Here is a 19,888-nt window from a genome sequence, read left to right on the forward strand (position 1 = left end):
AGAAACTGAGACTCAGCTACGATCTCGCTAGCGATCTCGTTATGTGTGACGGTACCATTACTCTGAAACGAGGCCGCGTTTCTGAGATAACATACTGTAAAGGTCCAGTCACACTAAACAACTTACCAGCAATCCCAACAACGATAGGGATCGCTGGTAAGTTGCTAGGAGGTTGCTGGTGAGCTGTCACACTGCGACGCTCCAGCGATCCCACCAGCAACCTGACCTGGCAGGGATCGCTGGAGCGTGGCTACACGAGTTGCTGGTGAGCTGTCACCAGCAACCAGTGACCAGCCCCCAGCGCCGCGTGGAAGATGCTGCGCTTGGTAACTAAGGTAAATATCGGGTAACCAACCCGATATTTACCTTGGATACCAGCGCACGCAGCTACACGTGCAGAGAGCAGGGAGCAGCGCACACTGAGCGCTGGCTCCCTGCTCTCCTAGTACAGCACACATGGGGTTAATTACCCGATGTGTGCTGCAGCTAAATGTGCACAGAGCAGGAGCCGGCACTGACAGTGAGAGCGGCGGAGGCTGGTATCAAAGGTAAATATCGGGTAACCAAGGACAGGGCTTCTTGGTTACCCGATGTTTACATTGGTTACCAGCCTCCGCAGAAGCCGGCTCCTGCTGCCTGCACATTTAGTTGTTGCTGTCTCGCCGTCACACACAGCGATCTGTGCTTCACAGCAGGACAGCAACAACTAAAAAATGGCCCAGGACATTCAGCAACAACCAACGACCTCACAGCAGGGGCCAGGTTGTTGCTGGATGTCACACACAGCAACATCGCTAGCAACGTCACAAAAGTTGTTCGTTAGCAGCGATGTTGCTAGCGATGTTGCTTAGTGTGACGGGGCCTTAAGAAGCCGGCCAGGGACGAAGGGTCTAATTACGCAAACAGATTAGCAGCACTAAATGACCGCCAATAAGAAAACCTATACTGATAGTGGGTCATTTACTACCCAACTTAGAGAAGCTGTCAGCAGTAAACAACAAACACTGAGCGATCTGTAATAGGCATAGGGTGCCATTGTTCTTGACAGCACGAGTTTACAAAGGACGATGCACTGCCGAGAACCATGACCCGAAAAGGACTGCACAGTCTGCATCTCCACGCCCCGATCCCTATGAGTGACAGGTCTCCACACACACACACACACACACACACACACACACACACACACACACACACAGGCCAGTCTAGGTGAGCAGGGTGGGGAGAAGCTGCAGGAGACCTGCCATAGACTGGTCATATAAGATGTAGAGTCCGCTGTCTGCTTTTCAGTTTACTTTCGCTTTAGAGTAAAAGATACACGGCTATAATAACACAGCCAGTGATTCATGCCTACTGGGGTACTAGCTGCATCAACCTCTGATCAGGTTCCCTTTAATGCCATAACATTCACAATGACCATTTCCTCCACACTGTTCATAAGTTATATTTAGTCTGAGTAAATTCAAGTGAAATTTGTATATGCATGAATATACTGTATATTTATATGTATATTTTAACTGGAGCGGGAATACAAAACGAGGATATCGCAAGAGATACCTACCAGAAGACTTCATTTCTCTGACATAATTGCTCGGGAACCATCCTGTCTTGCCACTATGACTTCCCTCCCACCAGCCGCCTTCTTCCAGCCGTGTAACATGGATTATATCACCCTTACAGAAAGACAGTTCATCTTCATTGGTTTGTTGAAAATTAAACTTTGCCCTCACCACCATGTGATGGTTACTGTTATCGGTCATGTCCTAAAACCAGGAAGAAAACGTAACCAGTGAAAAACATTCATTTTCATTAAATGTCTAGTGGTCGTTAATTTCATACTACTGGTAGAAGAACATAACTCCTGCTCGGACTAAAGTATCGGCTGTAACTCAAGATCTGTAATTCAATGTCTTGTATTCACAAACTAGAGGACTTCTGGGTACACTCCATTACTAGGCTAAGCTCTGACCAACCTAGGGTGCAAAAACCTGTATTTTTGACAGGAAAAACAATGCTGGTGTTTAAAATGCGAATATACACGTCGTACAATTTCCAGAAATGTGGAAAGGCAGTGTGGCATATGGTTTCAGCCCTACTGCGCTTGTCCACTACATGGAAAACCACTTTTCATTCCCCACGGTTGGCCCCATTAAAATAAAAAAAAGCTTAGACGGACCTTCCATGCCAGTGCTGTTCCAGGAGTACCAGCACTCACATTCCCGGGCCACACATGAGGTTGTGATGTCATGTGAGCCGCGCACCCAATCACTCCTTGCTTCACAGTGCCGGCTTTCGGACCAATGATTAAATCAACAGGAAGTGAGCGGCCATCTGCAGAGCTCACTTCCTGTTGATTAACCAATTGTCCAAAGGCGGGGACAGTGAAGCAAGCGGTGATTGGGCAGGGGGTTCACGTGACAACGCGAGCGCCAACACCGCTGGAACGATCCTGGCATGGGGGAGGGGGGATATACGTTTTTGCATTTCGATGGGGTCAAACAAGGGAAATCAGAAGGGGTTGTCCAAGCAGTGAAATTCACTGAAATTTAGCTACAATGGCTAAAAGAAACATTAGGAGGATCCACACAAGGCTCCAGGATAGTGGAATGATTTTGTGGATACAAGCGTTATTGCCTATACCTCAAGTCAGAAAAGGTCTCCATGGGTTAAATGACAAACATTTTGTATGGAAGTAGAAATGAGCAACTTTATTCCCGTGCAATTGAATTCTCCTCGAACTCCAGACTAGGGACTTCTATCACCGCTAGACCTCAGACTTTCCCACCTGTTGTGACGTCATGAGTGACAACAAAGCAGAGAGGGAAAAAACGAGGTACAGAAAATCGAACAGAGGGACCATTTTTTACATTCTACATTTATTATACCCTTGGGCCTGAAAAGACACCACAAAATAACAAGGAACATTCAATCTGCAGAGAATACCTGCTCTGCAAATCGAAATCCCCTGTAGAATCCGTGTGATTTACGGAATTCCATCTCAACAGATCCACTCATCTCTACGTACCAGTCATATCCCCATGACATGATAGATAGGCAAGTATATGATAGGAATTAGTGACAGTCCCGTGCTTAAACTGCCTCCCATATGTCCCAAAGAGTAGCAACAGACAAGACTGTGGTAAGATTGCTGTATTTTACATATACTACTCAACATTATAGCTACGATTAAAGTTACGTTTTACGTTTTCACCCTTTCGGTTTTCTTTATGACTGATGAAACCAAACGGTTAAGCACTTCTCCAGATCTCCCCAAATTTGTGTTATAGGAAACCCGCGGCTTAAATTCATCTGTTTGCTCATGCCTGCTTAGTGCATACCTAACGCTATGCAGAAATAATACACATTTCATAAATCCACCGTGGGAATACACTATAAGATGGCGACACTGTGCAGACATCTGTTGAGCACTGTAACGTAATGATTCTGCACATTAATAAACCAGGAAAATAAGAACTAATGCATTCAAAATTAATTCCCGGTGCCCAGTCTCTAAGAATAATAGTACGCTGCCAAGATACACAAAGCCAAGCAAAATGGGTTATTCTTTACTGGAAGACATAAAACTTAGAAAATTAAGAAAGCAATTTCACGAGGCTGTATTATAAATCATAACAAGGTTATGTGAGGATACAGTTACAGTGTTTAGCTGGGCATTATAGACATGTTTATTAAAGATAGATGAGAATTTATAGAGTCCTCTAAGCCAAGGAATAAAGAAGTCATGGAAAATAATGTAGCTACATTTATAAAAAGGTAAAAACGACTCACCAGGCTTCGATATTGACCCTGCAATAATTTTGATGAGCGGCTGAGAACAGACTGGGACCCAAGGGAATCAAATGACTTAATCCGATGTGAAGATGGACGGGCACACACAGAGTCGCTCCCCAGACCAATATCTACAGATGTAAGAGATATATACGGCGTTACAGATGTCTAACCTCTATGAAGGCACAGTAGAGGAGTTTTAGCTCCAATTAGGTGAAGTTCACACAATGGGTTTTGGACGCTGCGTATTCTCACTGCACATACAACGCACTGTACTGAAGTTCCAGCAAAGTGGATGGGATTTATAGAAATCTTATGCCCACTGTGCTTTTTTTAAGCTGTGTAAACTGACCTGTGGTGCGTTTAGTTGGGTTGGTTTTTTTTTTCTGTTTTGTTTTTTTTTTTAAAGGGAACCTGTCAGCAGAAATTTTGCACCAAACCTAAAAGATTCCCCCTCTGCAGCTCCTGGGCTGCATTCTAACAAGGTTCCTGTTGTTCTTGTGCCCCCTTTCTGACCAAAATAAAGACTTTATAAAGTGGTACCTTTTTGTATTCAAATCTTGATAATGGTACACGGGGGCGGGCTCTCTGGTGTCCGTTAGTCTGCCTCCTGTCGCTTTAGGCCGTCCCCCATACATACATACACATATACACTATGACTGCTATGACGTAATTTTACTGCTCGTGGTCGTTAAGGGGTTAAGGTAAAGTATACAGGTCTGCTTTATCTTGGCTGGTTATCAAAAATGGGGCGACCCTACACTTTTTCTTTTAATACTTATTTATTTTTTATATCTCAGAAATGACCTGGGAGTCCAAGATGCCTCCAGGCATCTACCCCGTGCATTTTCCCGGCCCTCTAGTGGGGTCTGCTGGGAAAACGCTTGAGTTCCCCATAGGCTTCCATTATACTTGTTACGCGAATCTAGCGGGTCCGAGCACCGGACCCGTTGGATTCGAATAACCAGCACTTTAGTGCTTGCTCATCACTAGCTACCAACTATTACTCCCAATGCCTATAAACATATGTACGCTTGGCTTGCATGTATTCTGAATAAGAAGCAATGAGTAAGATAATAGCGGCTTATCTCCTAAGAGAAATAGAGGACCAAACAATTGAAGTCAAATTCCTTGATCCTCATGTCTCAAGCATTTGTTGGGGGGATAGTCATAAAGGTCCCTATACACATTGGAACGTTAGTGAATACCAATGACTGATATGTAAGATGGACTTTAGTTTTTAAGGGAACCGGTCCCCAGTTTTTTGGCAAATAAGCTGTGGCCACCACCACTGGGCTCTTACCGTATTTTTCAGATTATAAGACGCACTTTTCCTCCCAAAAATTTGGGAGGACAATGAGGGGTGCCTCTTAAAATCTGAATGTAGCTTACCAGGTGGTCATTGAGAGGGGTCACAGTAGGCAGGGGCCGGCGCAGCTGCTGTGTGAGGCGGCAGCCGGCGGAGCTTCTGTGGTCAGCAGCGGCCAGCGGAGCTGATGTGTGTGGCAGCGGCCGGTGGAGCTGCGGTGGTCGGCGGCGGCCGGCGAGGTACAAGCCATTCTGACGATGTCAATGTAAAGACTTCAAATAATGGTGCCCAGAATCCACGCGTGTGCAGATGGAGCTCTTGGCTCAAAAGCTCCATCTGTGCACGCGCTGCCTCCGAGCGGCATTTGTTTGAAGCACATCTTCAGAATAACCCTTGTGTCGCCGCTCCCCTCACAGAACAGAGCCAGCAAGGGGCAGAGCCTGCAGAAAGCAGAACCAGCACGGGGCAGAGCAGAGCCAGCACGGGGCAAGGCAGAACAAGCATGGGGCAGAGCCAGCACGGGGCACATCAGAACCGCACGGAGCAGAGCCAGGACAGAACAGAGCAGCACAGAGCAGAGCCAGCGCGGAGCAGAGCCTGCAGCCCCAGCACAGTGGTAAGCCACCACCGGATTATAAAAACAGAAGCCATATATTTTTTTACCCATTTTTTCCTCTGAATTTGGGGTGCGTCTTATAATCCGGTGCGTCTTATAAAACTAAACATACGGTATATACAGCATGTTAGAATGCTGTATATAATAGCCCAGGCTGCTGTGTAGAAAATAAAAAACACTTTATAATACTCATCTAGGGGGTCGCGCTGCGGTGGAATTGAGTCAGATGGGCGTCTCCGTTATCCGGTGGCGGCGCCGCCTTTTCGGCCATCTTCGTCCTCCTTCTGTAGTCGGGGTGTATGACGCGTCTACGTCATACACATGTGTCAGCATTGAGGTCCTGCCCAGGTGCACTTTTATCTGCCCTGAGCAGAGCAGATCAAAGTACTGTAGTGCGTCTGCACGGGACGGGCGACTATGTTTGACGTAGGATGCGTCATGCACACGGGCTTCAGAACTAGGACGAAGATGGGTGAAAGAGGAGGTGCCGGCACCGGACAACGGAGACGCCCACATGGCCCAACTCCACTGCAGCGCGACCGCTAGGTGAGTATTATAAAGTGTTTTCTTATGTTCTACACAGCGGCCTGGGCTCTTATATACAGTATGTGAGAATGCTGTACATAAGAGCGCAGTGGTGGTGGCCGCCGCTTATATGGCGAAAAACCGGTGACATGTTCCCTTTAACGAATAAAAAATGATCCAATAGAAAGTAAAACATCACTGGGTGGCAGAACTAACAATAGAGACATACTGGTCTGATAGGTCCTGAATGAAGTAAGGTAGTGAGGCCGTTTGTAGTGCTAGGATTAACGCAGGTCAGTTCTGTCAGGAAGAAGCGCTGAACAGGATGTCCGTTTTCCACCATGGTCCTGACTTGAATACTCATTGTTCACTGCCTGCTGCTTAAAAAGGAAGCAGCTGGGAGACAAAGCAGGACGCCTGTATGTATACAATTGGGGACAAATATAGCGCACGTACACCAGTAACACCGGCCTCAGCTCCATATAAATAAAGACCAGGAAGGAGCTTGCTGTACGTGAAATGTCCCTAAAGAAAACAACCAGCAACACAAGAACCATGTCTGTGAAAAGACAGACACAAATTCATTCTGCCCTTCTATACAAGATGTTATGTACGTAAGCAAATCCCATAAACGGCAACATAGTCTGAAGTATGTCTCGTCACAGTCGCAACCCCATACTGCAGATAGTGAGGCAGCGATATACCTACATACAATGATGTGTAGCAATCACCAATGTAACATCATGGTTATGAACAAATAGCCAAGGCGTACCCAGCAGCATTACAGCGCGTTTCACACAGCTTTTTAATACAGATATAAAAAGTTCTATTTATGATTTGTAATACAATACTTACAATATTTTACTAGAAACAGTTTAGCCCTATGCTTAAAGAGAACCTATCGCATCCAAAAACTATATTTACCTGCAGATATAGAGGTACTCTGCAGGTAAAGAACTTAACTCATGTTTGGCAGTGTTAATGGAGCAGCAACAATAGGGAGAGTAATACGTTTTATTCTCCCTGAAGCAGCTTGCTTACACCCATTGGGGCAGTACAGCCTCCGCTCTCTACCAAGCACGCTGTAATCACTCAACAGCACAATGAAAGGCCGCTCTGCGTACATACAGTATAGACCAAAAGTTTGGACACACCTTCTCATTTAAAGAGTTTTCTTTATTTTCATGACTCTGAAAATTGTAGATTCACATTGAAGGCATCAAAACTATGAATTAACACATGTGGAATGAAATACTTAACAAAAAAGTGTGAAACAACTGAAAATATGTCTTATATTCTAGGTTCTTTAAAGTAGCCACCTTTTGCTTTGATTACTGCTTTACACACTCTTGGCATTCCCTTGATGAGCTTCAAGAGGTAGTCACCGGAAATGGTTTTCACTTCACAGGTGTTCCCTGTCAGGTTTAATAAGTGGAATTTATTGCCTTATAAATGGGGTTGGGACCATCAGTTGTGTTATGCAGAAGTCTAGTGGATACACAGCTGATAGTCCTACTGAATAGACTGTTAGAATTTGTATTATGGCAAGAAAAAAGCAGCTAAGTAAAAGAAAAACGAGTCGTCATTAATACTTTAAGAAATTAAGGTCAGTCAGTCCGAAAAATTGGGAAAACTTTGAAAGTGTCCAGAAGTGCAGTGGCAAAAACCATCAAACGCTACAAAGAAACTGGCTCACGTGAGGCCCACCCCAGGAAAGGAAGACCAAGAGTCACTTCTGCTATGGAGGATAAGTTTATCCGAGTCACCAGCCTCAGTAATCGCAAGTTACCAGCAGCTCAGATTAGAAACCAGGTCAATGCCACACAGAGTTCTAGCAGCAGACACATCTCTAGAACAACTGTTAAGAGGAAACTTTGTGCAGCAGGCCTTCATGGTAAAATAGCTGCTAGGAAACCACTGCTAAGGACAGGCAACAAGCAGAAGACACTTGTTTGAGCTAAAGAACACAAGGAATGGACATTAGACCAGTAGAAATCTGTGCCGGACTTGAACCCAATCGAGATGGATTAGGTGAGCTGGACCACAGAGCGAAGGCAAAAGGGCCAACAAGTGTTAAGCATCTCTGGGAACTCCTTCAAGTCTGTTGGAAGACCATTTGCGGTGACTACTTCTTGAAGCTCATTAAGAGAATGCAAAGAGTGTGCAAAGCAGTAATCAAAGCAAAAGGTGAAAGCAAAAGGTGGCTACTTTGAAGGACCTAGAATATAAGACTTATTTTCAGTTGTTTCACACTTTGTTGTTAAGTATTTAATTCCACGTGTTAATTCATAGTTTTGATGCCTTCAATGTGAATCTACAATTTTCAGAGTCATGAAAATAAAGAAAACTCTCCGAATGAGAAGGGGTGTCCAAACTTTTGGTCTGTACTGTATATATTTGTGCAGCGTGTCAATCAATAAGCCATAGAGTAAATACAGTGCACTCTCTGTAGTGAACGGTGACTGGAATAGTTCCCTAATCAACTCAATGACTGGAAATGTGCAGCTGTAAGAAATATAATTTTATTTTCTACCTGCAGCTGCTGCTCCAATAAGTTGGCTCAACAGGAATGTATTTAACCACTATATCTGCAGGTAAATATCATCTCTGGACATAATCTATCCTCTTTATGATATTTGGTGGACATCCGTAACAATCACCTGACTAAAGTAGCCCCTTTACTGCTCACCGGGCACTGCACCGTACATTTTGTAGTGGCAATGTATGGTATTACAGCTCTCTGTAGCTCAGTCTGACCAGGAAAAGCCACTAATAAATGTGCACAGCTGTGCCACGGGAGCATTAAAGGGGCAGCTGCAGTCCAGGGATTCCCACCAGTTTGATATTCAGAGCCAATCCTTACAATATCCAAGTCTCAAGTCTCAGAAAACCCCTCTACTGACAAACAGATCTAAAGCTGCCCGCTAATACCAGAATAGCGTCAACATAGATTTTCACATAATTCCCAAAAAAACATTTTATCAGTTGCAAGTCACATCTCTTGGATCAGCATCTCTTGAATGCAATCTAGTGCCAATAAAAAGAGGCAGACTTTAAACCATGAAATATAGTTCTAATTTTAGTTGTACAGTCATAATTATTGATGGTAGAATTGCTCAGATAATTTATGATAGCCTTCAGGTCCAGGGCCAGACATGAACAGAACAGCAGAAATACGCTCAGTAGACACATACCTGCTGTGACTTTATTCAGGAGCACTAAGGAATTCAGCACTTTGTTGAAGTTCTGCCCTTGGTACAGGTCATTGGCCTCAAAGGTCTGGAGAAAAAAAATGTGAAATGGTTAATGTCTCTGTGCCATGTAGTAGATACACTCTGCTTCTGTATCACATTAGGGCTGCTGCCATATACTGGCTGGTCAATCTCATAAAAGTCATCCAGCCAAACCATTTTGAAATTTGCCTGTGCTTAACTATTGTAGAAGCGTAATTGAGTTATAGACACATACAACATGCATCACTGAGGTCTTAAAAAGGGAATCTGACAGCGAGATTCCCCCCCCCCCACCCCTGCAAATTATTTGTATGCACATGTGACTCTTTCAAAGACAAGTCCAGCAATACCTTTACATGGGCAATTTGTTCCTCCATTACTGAGAAATCATTGCTTCAATCGATTTACAAATGAGGCTTAAGGCTGCTTTACACACTACGATTTCATATGCGATCTCGTATGCGATGCGACACGCCCAGGTGGTATATACGATCTGCAGAGATCGTACATAGGTCGTCTCTGAGCCGTCACACGTGCATATTCTATACGATGCCACATCGCTCAATATCTCGTTAGATCTTGGAGATCGTGTTAGCGATGACACCAGCATATTACTCACCGTTTCCGGGAAATAAAAGAGGCATTGCTTTGCACATAGTTTACACCCTTGCGTGTGTGAAGCCTCGCCCTACCCACACACATATGTCATTAATTTAAAGATTTCTTTTCACCTGCTTTTGGCGTTTGGACGTCTAGACTATAAAAGGCTTAATCTGCGGCAGAGTTGTTGCGCAAAAAATTAAAATTACACGAGTTGCATACGCCTTATAAAGCACGAAGGACAATTCGTTACATGGTTGGCACCACCAATCATAGCGGTGGGCGTGAGGCATGGCGTGTTGACACACGCCCGCGTCGCATAGGATGAACATAAGAACGTTGAGGCTCGTCATTCGTAGGGTGTCACACGTATTAATATACCGGTTTTGTTCAACAAAACAATATTTAGAAAATGAACGACGTGTATGCGATCAACGTTTTTGCGCACAATCAGGGTCGCACGTAGGTGTCACACCCAACGACGTCACTAACGATGCCGGATGTGTGTCACTTGCGACATGACCCCGCTGACATCTCGTAAGATATATTGTAGCGTGTAAAGCCCACTTAAGGGGCTATGACAGATGTGAAGGCTCTGTCAGTCCAGCTCTATTCCCTGCCTAGAACCCCCTCCATCTGCCTCTGACTGATGTTTCCTTTGCCTGAAGACACACAGCATAGAGGCTGCCAGCCAAGCAGCAGGTGGTAGATCATATTAATCCAGTAACAGAGAAACACACTGGCCATATAAATGTATTGCTGGACTGGTCTTTGAAAGAACTACATGAGCATGTAAATAGTTTGGAGGGTAAAATTCTTTAAAGATTTGCAAAATATCCAGTTCCGCTAGAATTTTTTTTCCATCTGTATCATTATATTGTGCACTGACCAGCATTTGATTTGCTGCAACGTTGGATGAGTAACATGAATGAAGCCTAACATGAAGTGATTAATATCAAAGCATCTTGACACTTACATAAAAGAAGCCATTGAACATTACAACTAAAATCAAAGCATAGGGAAAATTTAGAAACACTTATTGAAGTGGAGAATTTGTGCATAGGAACCCATCATAAAAATGACAAAATATGAACGCAAGTGTCGCCGAACCTTCATGGTGGAAGATCTCATGGAAGACGCTGCGCTCCAAAGTCTTGTCCAGCAATGACATGAATAACAGGATATTCCAGCCTTTTTCTAGGCTTCCTGTTCAATGAACAGTCATACAAAGATTAGTTAAGGGGAAACAATATGATTGGAGGAGGATACAGCGCACTCCTGTTCTATGGAAAGCGGCCTCTCCAGCTCATGGAAAAGAAGCACAATAATAGGTAATGTGTACTGTGTGACTGCTCCTTAAATTGTGCTCTTATTTCCTTTATTAAAATAAATATATAGGAAAAACAACAATTGTATTAGCATCGCAGGAAAAATCCACAAACGGGAAATCATCGATAAATGGAGCCGCCAACAACGCAGATACAAATAAAGGAGCAATGAGCAACACGATAGCACTCAAGGAAAGTCTATAAAATCACCGACAGGATTGTAGAAACACCTACTATTTTCAGTGCAGATACGGGTTTAGGCTCAGGCTCCATAACAATTTTGGCTCGCAATGAACCACAGTCGTTCAGCAACAGTTTCTACTTAGTTGTCAATCTGTTGTGCAAGATGCATTTAGATTTGCATTGTGAAATGACTGATGACCAGCTACATACCAGATTGGTGGTCATCTAATAGCTTGTTTGCATGGATCGATTGATAATGTGACCGTTACGCGCACACTGACTTTCATTTTTTTCGGCAGTACATGTGCTGTCAAGAACAATGACTTTAAAGCAAGCATACAAATCATTTCACCTGAGTAACTAGGTTTTTGCGAAGTCATCAGGTGATTGGCAACCTGTTTACACTGGCCGATTATCAGGAAATGAGTTACTACGAGAAGCCGAATTACAAGGCTGAGGCCACATGGAGATTACTGCGATCCCCTCGCATGACGCTCGGCTCACGCTGCCAGTACAGCAGAGCCGAGTGTCATGCGAGTGTCCCTGCGACTGAGGTCCGATCGTGCGAGCAGACCTCAGCTGCGGGGGCGGGCCGGTACTGAGGAGGGGAGGACCAGCACAGAGGAGGGGAGGGAGGGATTTCTCTCCCTCTCTCCTCCATAGTCGGCTATTGCCATTCTCACGCTGCACTCGTAGTACACCGATGTACCGCGAGTGCAGTGCATTTTTTCTCTCGCCCCATACACTTGAATGAGTGCGAGAAAAAAAAGTCTTCCATTACAGTCGCAGCATGCTGCGATTGTTTTCTCGGTCCGATTAGGGATGAGAAAATAATCGCTCATGTGCGCTGACACACAGGATAATATTGGTCCGAGTGGAATGCGATGCACTCCACTCGCACCGATTTTCTCGCCTTGTGTCTTACGCTATGTGGCACGTGTGCGCTCTGCACCGCACACAAAAGGTCCGCTTCAGACTGCAGCTGAAAAGCTCCGTTCTGAAGTGCCTGGTGCTTGCAGAATTCGTGCGCTCTGCATGCTGCCTCTCCCTATAGACAGCATGCAAAGCGCACGAAAGAAGTGACATGTCACTTCTTAGAACGCGTGCTTCGGGCAGCAGCCGAATCGCTGCGTTCTAATACACCACGTGCGCACATCTTATGCACAATCTTCATAGATTGTGCTGGGGACGCAGGACGCATGCAGTTACGCTGCGGTGCAGAACGCAGCGTAACTGCATGCAATACGCACACGTGCGCACATAGCCTTAGGCCTAACAGTCCCAGAGGTAAGAAGTTAAATATTCCAGTTCAGTTTCTCGATTGTAATAATTCTTTTGTTAACTTACTGAAATGTAGTTGTACATTACAATCTGCAGGAAGAACGATTCATTTTGTTATGCACTAGGTGGGTCACAAGCTTGACGGCCCCAACCCTTTTTGCAATCTTCCAACATGTATTTTAGTTTCCATGTTATTTATTCATTTATCATATGAACTTTAAACATGCTTTGACATGCAGTGCCTTGCAAAAGTATACACCCCCAACCTATTTTCTTTTTACCTAATTTGTTACTTTACAACCTGTGTTTAGATATTTATGTAATTGGATTTGTGTTTGATGCATCAGCACTAAATAGTTTAAGGCTATGTGCGCACATTGCGTTTTTTTCAGCGTGGAAAAAAAAACACACCCTCTGGCAGAGGGGAGAATTGTAAACAAGGCTTTTTGAAAAAAAAACGCATCGAAAACGCATGCGTTTTTCATGCGTTTTTTAGGTGCGTTTTTTTAAGACTTGTCAGTGTTAATAAAGTTGGTTGAACACAGACCTTTGGAAAAAAAAACCTTTGGAATGGAAGGAGCACCATTTGAATTTTAGAAAAGTTGAAATAAACTTCGCGTACCATGTCACATTAGCAGAGCCTCTTAGGTACCTATACATCAGAAAACCCCCACAAGTGACCCCATTTTGGAATCTGCACCCCTCAAGGATTTTATTCAGGAGTATATTAAGCATTTTGAATCCACAGCTACTTCACCCAAAATGTTGCTATATAATATATATATACATCCATTCACGCTTTTTTGGCGTATATATATATATACATACATACATACATATAGTGCCTAGCCTAGTATTTATCCCAACAAAAAAAAAAAAAAAATCAATGAAAAAAATGGCGTGGGGTCCCCCCTATCTTTGATAGCCAGTTAGGGTAAAGCAGACAGCTGTAGCCTGCAAACCACAGCTGGCAGCTTCATCTTGTCTGGTGATCAATTTGGAGGGCTCCCCAGGCTTTTTTTTATTTATAAATAAAGAATAAAAAAAAAAAAAAACGTGGGGTCCCCCCAAATTAGATCACCAGCCAAGGTGAAGCTGACAGCTGGGGTCTGGTATTCTCAGGGTGGGAAGAGCCATGGTTATTGGACTCTTCCAAACCTAAAAATAGCAGGCCGCAGCCGCCCCAGAAGTGGCGCATCCATTAGATGCGCCAATCCTGGCGCTTCCCCCCCCCCAACTCATCCCGTTGCCCTGGTGCGGTGGCAAACGGGGTAATAAATGGGGTTGATACCAGATGTGTAATGTCACCTGGCATGAAGCCCAGCAATTAGTTATGTCACGGCATCTATTTGATACCAGACATAACTAATTGACAGTAAACAAAAGCAAAAAAAAGGCAACAAAAAAATTTTTATTAGAAAAAACACCCCCCAAATCATTCCCTCGTTCACCAATTTAATCAAAAAATTTGAAACAAATGGGTCCGCAGAAATCCATTTGGACGTCGGCTCTGGACCTTCTAGAATATGGGGGCACGTTCAGGGAACGTATACCCCATTTTCTAGGAGGGCAGACCCTCCATTTGAGGAGAGTGGGTGCCAAAAATCTGCATCCACTCTCCCCAAGACACAGCTGCAGACTGCCGAGCAGCCAGCACAGCTCTCTGAACACAGTGCTGGCTGTCAGCTGATCTGCACATGTGACCGCACTGACCGGCGTCTGCTGTGAAGGAGGAGGGGGCCGCGGGGGATCAGCGCTACGACCGAACAGGTAAGGGGGAATACCGGGGGGGAATAGGGGGTGACCTGGCAGGGCCTGGGGGGCATTTTCCAGGTAAATGCCTGCGTTCTGGCATGCCGACAAAGCCCGCGGACCGCAACAAAAAAGCAGCTCACTGCGTTGTAGCTGCGTTCTGACCCGCATCATTGATTTTAATGAGGGAGAGAACGCAGCCAGAATGCACCAAAGAAGTGACATGCTGCTTTTCTTTCCGCACCGATTTTTGGCATCCAAAACGCTGCGTTTAGAAATGCAGCGTGTGCACTGATTTTTCGGCTTTCCCATACACTTTGCTGGGAAAGCTGAACGCATGCAATTTGCCACCGAAACGCTGCGGTTCTAAACGCAGCGTTTCCGCGGTAAAAAACGCAACGTGTGCACACAGCCTTAGTTGAGGAAGTGAAGTGAAGAAAATAAAGGCAAAAATTAAATGTGCAGATGCGTTTTGCTTTCCCTTTTGCTAAGTCCATAAAAAATTACTGGTTCAAGCAATTACCTTGATAAGACCCATGCTTAGATTGCACACAGGTGGAATGCCTTTCACTAAGTGTCACGTGGTATATGAGTATATACACACCTTTTCTGAACAGTTACAGAGGATGCGGCACTACTAACCAAACAACACCATGAAGACCAAAGAGATATCTAAACACATCAGAGACAAAGTTGTTGAGAGGTACAAGTCAGAGTTGGGTTCTAAAAGAAAATCCCAATTACTGATAATTCCCCAGAGCAGCATCAAATCCATTATCATCAAATAGAAAGAACATGATACCACAACAAGATAGAGACGCCCACCAAAACTCTCAGCCTGGCAAGGTGGGCATTAATCAGATAGAGGCAGCACACAGACCAAAAGGTAACCCTGAAGGAGCTGCAAAGTTCCCAATCTGAGACTGGAGTATCTGTCCATATGACCACATAAGCTGTACACTTCATAGAGGTGGCCTTTATGGTAACGTGGCCAGAAAAAAGCCTATTCTTACAGACAAAAATGGCAAAGCTCATTTTGAGTTTGCCAAATGACATGTGGGAGACTCCCCAAATGTATGGAGGAAGGTGCTGTGGTCAGATGGTACCAAAATTGAACTTTCTGGCCACCAAGGTAAACGCTATGCCCAGCGCCAAACCAACACAGCTATTCGTCCGAAGAACACCATCCCCACAGTGAAACATGGTGGTGGCAGTATCATGTTGTGGGAATGTTTTTCAGTAGCAGGGTCAGGGAAGATGGTCCAGGTCGAGGGGAAAATGGATGGTGTGAAATACAGAGATATTCTTGAGCAAAACCTGTTTCAGTCGGTCAGTGTCTGGAGACTATGATGGAGATTCACCTTTCGACAATACAGTGGTTTAAGGGGAAATGTGTAAATGTATTGGAGTGCCTAGTCAAAGCCCATAAATTAATCCAATTGACAATCTGTGGTCAGACTGGAAGATGATTGTTCACCAGAGGAAACCATCTAAACAGAAGGAGCTGAAGCAGTTTTGCTCTGAGAAATGGGCAAAAATCCCAGTGGCAAGATGTGGAGAGCTCATAGAGACTTATCTAAAGCGACTTCCAGCTGTAATTGCTGTAAAAGGAGGCTCTACAAAAGTTTACAGACTTTGGGGGGGTGAATAGTCAGGCACACTGAACTTTTCAGTTATTTTATCCTATTTCTTGTTTGTTTCACAATAAAATGAAAAACCAAATGTCCTAAATTGTAAGCATGTTCTTTACATGAACTGAAGCAAAACCTAAAATATAAAAATAAAAAAAAAAAAAAATGAAACTCCAGGTTGTCAATTAGCAAAACATGAAAATTGCCAAGATGGTGAATACTTTCGCAAGGCACTGCATATACAGTTCGGTGCAAAACTTAGGCAGTTGTGGAAAAATGCTGCAAAGTAACAATGCTTTCAAAGATGTGTTAATCGTTTTTTGTTGTTTTATCAATTAATAAAATGCAAGTAAATGAACAAAAAAAGAAATATAAATCAGACCAATATTGGAAGTGACCACGCCTTGTCTAAAAAAACATCTATTCTTCCAGGTATACTTGCACACAGGTTTGAATGAAATCAGCAGGGAGGTTGTTCCAAACAGCTTGGAAAGCTAACCCTAACCTTCTGTGGATGTAGGCTCGCACAAATCCTTGTACTTTCTCACATAATCACCAAATAGATTTGCTGATGTGGGGTGTGATGTGATGCTCTGTGGGGTGATACCCTTGCAGAACGCAATGGTTTTTCCTTTACACTGAAGATAGTATTTTATGACACTGACTGCACGTTTAGGGCCCAATTTATCAAAACCGGCATTGTTCACGCCAGTCTTGATGAGATATGCTGGCGTTAGATACTCTGCATGAACACATGTGCACACCGAGAAAAAATATACATAATAGGTTTACATATTCAATATCAAGAACATTTTATTACAATTCATGCCAACCACAAACAATGATAAAAACATTTAATATAGCAAACAACCCCCACACCCAAAGTGTTCCCCCTGACTAAGCCGCTATGCACGGCGACACAAGTAGGGTCTTCTCTACCTCCACCCCAGGTCTATTTGGGTCCTCCTGTAGCCGCTTATGCCTCTCAATTTCTTTTCCTGGAGCTACCAGGTTTCTATGACTTGGCCTGTGTGTGCTGCCTCGGGCTCAGCGTTATCTGGCCCTGGAATTATCATTTACTATTAGTACTGCTGCTCTATACCACACCATATAGCATATCCACCGAGGCCTTTTTGGTGGATTTCTGCCTTTGATTAGTGCACCTTCATGCACAGGAGCTCTTTATATGCACTTGTGATCACTTTTATGTGCATAATTTATTGAAGGTGGTTTTCATACCCTGGCCATCTATTTTATTCTGGTCCTCCTGGCTTTGTGTTCAGGTTGTTGTGGTTTGTTATTCTTGACTACTACAGGTTCCCTTCTATACAAGCGCATTACATATTGGGGAAATTACTCTATTGTGGACTTGATCGGGTGTGGAGGTTGTTTGCTATTTTACCTGTTTTTATCATTGTTCGTGGTTGGCATTAATTGTAATAAAATGTTTTTAATATTAAATATGTAAACTTATTGTCTATATTTATTCTCAGTGTGCACGTGTTCATGCAGAGCCTTTTTCTTGTGTCATTGCCTTATTTCTGCATGTTCTGGCACCCGTGATTATTGTTATATAGCAAGATTGGTGCACCCCACACTATATATCTTTTACTGGAGTTAGATACTCCCAATTCATTAACAAACGTATACCTCTTCATAAATTAAGAGTGTTGGATGAGTGGCCTACACTTGTGTGAGCGTCACTACAAATCCTACTTGAGTCCATGCTAGACTAAAATACACAGTGTATGTCGTGAACAATACTGCTCGTCATGAATTTGATGAGTGGTGACCGCTATGCCCCTGCCTAGCCTACTTTGTTGGAGCTAGGCAAAAATGGCTCGAGAACATCAAAAGGTCGCAACATTTTAGGTTAGAGCCAAAATTATGTGACTTTTCAAGGTTTTTTTAGGCCACAATACTGGTGTAAAGGCTTTGATTAATCAGACTTTTGTCTATCAGAATAATACATTTGGAGTAAATCATATACCTCCCTGATAATAGGCACGAGGAGCATTTATCTGCCTGCATTTCTCAGCTGTGATGCCATGAAAAAATGGCAACTTTGAGAACCATAGAAGCAATCATAACTTTGAGGACCTTTGATGTCAAACAGTGCAATCAATTCAGAATTGGCAGCATCAAGTTAAACCCAGCTACACCCATTGGATGAAGTCTGGCCTAAAGTAGTCTTCATGGAAGAATTGCGGCCAAAAAGCCAGACCTTTGACACTGAACCAAGGCAAAGTGACTGAACTATGCATGAAAACATACAAAGTGGGGTGCAGAAAAATGGCAGCAGTGTTCGGAACTGAAGAATCAACGCATGAAATATCTGGTGGTAACGGGACGCAGTTGGTTTGTGTAAGGGCTGGAGGGTGGTACAATAACGTGCGTCTGTAGGCAAACATTGAAGCATGGTGGAGGTTCCTTGCATGTTCATGGATTCAGGAAACGGAGGTGAGGAGTTGACCAAGATTAATTCTAAGAAATACAACCAGATACTTATCCATCATACAATACCATCAGAGATTCATCTGATTAGCTTTCAATTTATTCTGCAGCAGGACTCCAAACATACCGCCAATGTCATTAAGGCCTATCTTCAACATAAAGAACAATCAAGGAGTCAAGAAAATGATGATATGGCTCTCACAGAGCCCTGATTTCAACATAGAGTCTAGCTGGGATTACATAATCAGAAGGATGTGTAAATGCCTACACACACAGAAGATCTGTGGTTAGTTCTCCTATATGTCTAGAACTTCCCTACTGATGTCTTTCAAAAACTGTGTGAAATTGTACCTATGAGATTTGATGCTGTTTTGAAAGCAAAGGGAGGTCTGTAATTTTTATCATAGGTACACTTCAATTGTGACAGACAGAATAAAAAAAAATCACATTGTATAATTTTTAAATAATTTGCATTTTATTGCACAAAATTATACAATAAACAGAGCGTAATATTTGATACAGAAACCTTGTAATTACAGAGGTCAGACTGTAGGTCTTTCCAGTAGTTCTTGACCAAGTTTGCACACACTACAGCAGGAATTTTGGTCCACTCATCCATACAGATCTTCCCCAGATATTTCACACTTTGGGACTGTCACTGGGCAACATGGAGTTTCAGCTCCCTCCAAAGTTTTTTTTATTGGGTTCAGGTCTGGAGACTGACTAGGCCACTCCAGTACATCAAAATGCTTCTTATGGAGCCACTCCTTAGTTGCTCTGTGTGTTTCGGGTCATTGTCATAATGGAAGACGCAGCCACGACCCATCTTCAATGCTCTTACTGAGCGAAGGAGAATGTTGGCTAAAATCTCTCAATACATGACCCCCTCCATTCTTTCTTCAATACGGTGCAGTCATTCTGTCCCCTTCGCAGAAAAGCACACCCAAAATATTATGTTTGCACCCACATGCTTCAAGGTTGTGATGGTGCTCTTGGGGTTGTACTCTTCCTTCTTCCTTCAAACATTGATAGTGGAGGTGATAAAAATAGTTCTATTTTGGTCTCATCTGATCACATGACCTCCTATGCCTTCTCTAGATCATCCAGATGTTCATTGGTGAACTTCAAACGGGCCTGGATATGTGCTGGTGTGAGCAGGGGGACCTTGCGTGTCCTGCAGGATTTTA

At 43.7% G+C, this 19,888-nt stretch overlaps 1 protein-coding gene across 2 annotated transcripts in view; it reads right to left on the minus strand.

Moving 5' to 3' along the window:
* The window catches only part of ARHGEF7 (Rho guanine nucleotide exchange factor 7), a 180,476-nt gene that overhangs the window by 105,683 nt on the left and 54,905 nt on the right, over positions 1-19,888 (minus strand). For both annotated transcript variants that reach the window (XM_075336661.1, XM_075336662.1), the window contains exons 3-5: positions 9,434-9,518; positions 3,790-3,920; positions 1,562-1,763 (exon numbers count right to left, since the gene is read on the minus strand). In XM_075336661.1, coding sequence (XP_075192776.1) covers positions 1,562-1,763; positions 3,790-3,920; positions 9,434-9,518 — 418 coding nt within the window. The remainder of the gene's footprint in view (positions 1-1,561; positions 1,764-3,789; positions 3,921-9,433; positions 9,519-19,888) is intronic.

This window comes from Anomaloglossus baeobatrachus, chromosome 2 (assembly GCF_048569485.1).
Source record: "Anomaloglossus baeobatrachus isolate aAnoBae1 chromosome 2, aAnoBae1.hap1, whole genome shotgun sequence".
Taxonomy (NCBI): Eukaryota; Metazoa; Chordata; class Amphibia; order Anura; family Aromobatidae; genus Anomaloglossus; species Anomaloglossus baeobatrachus.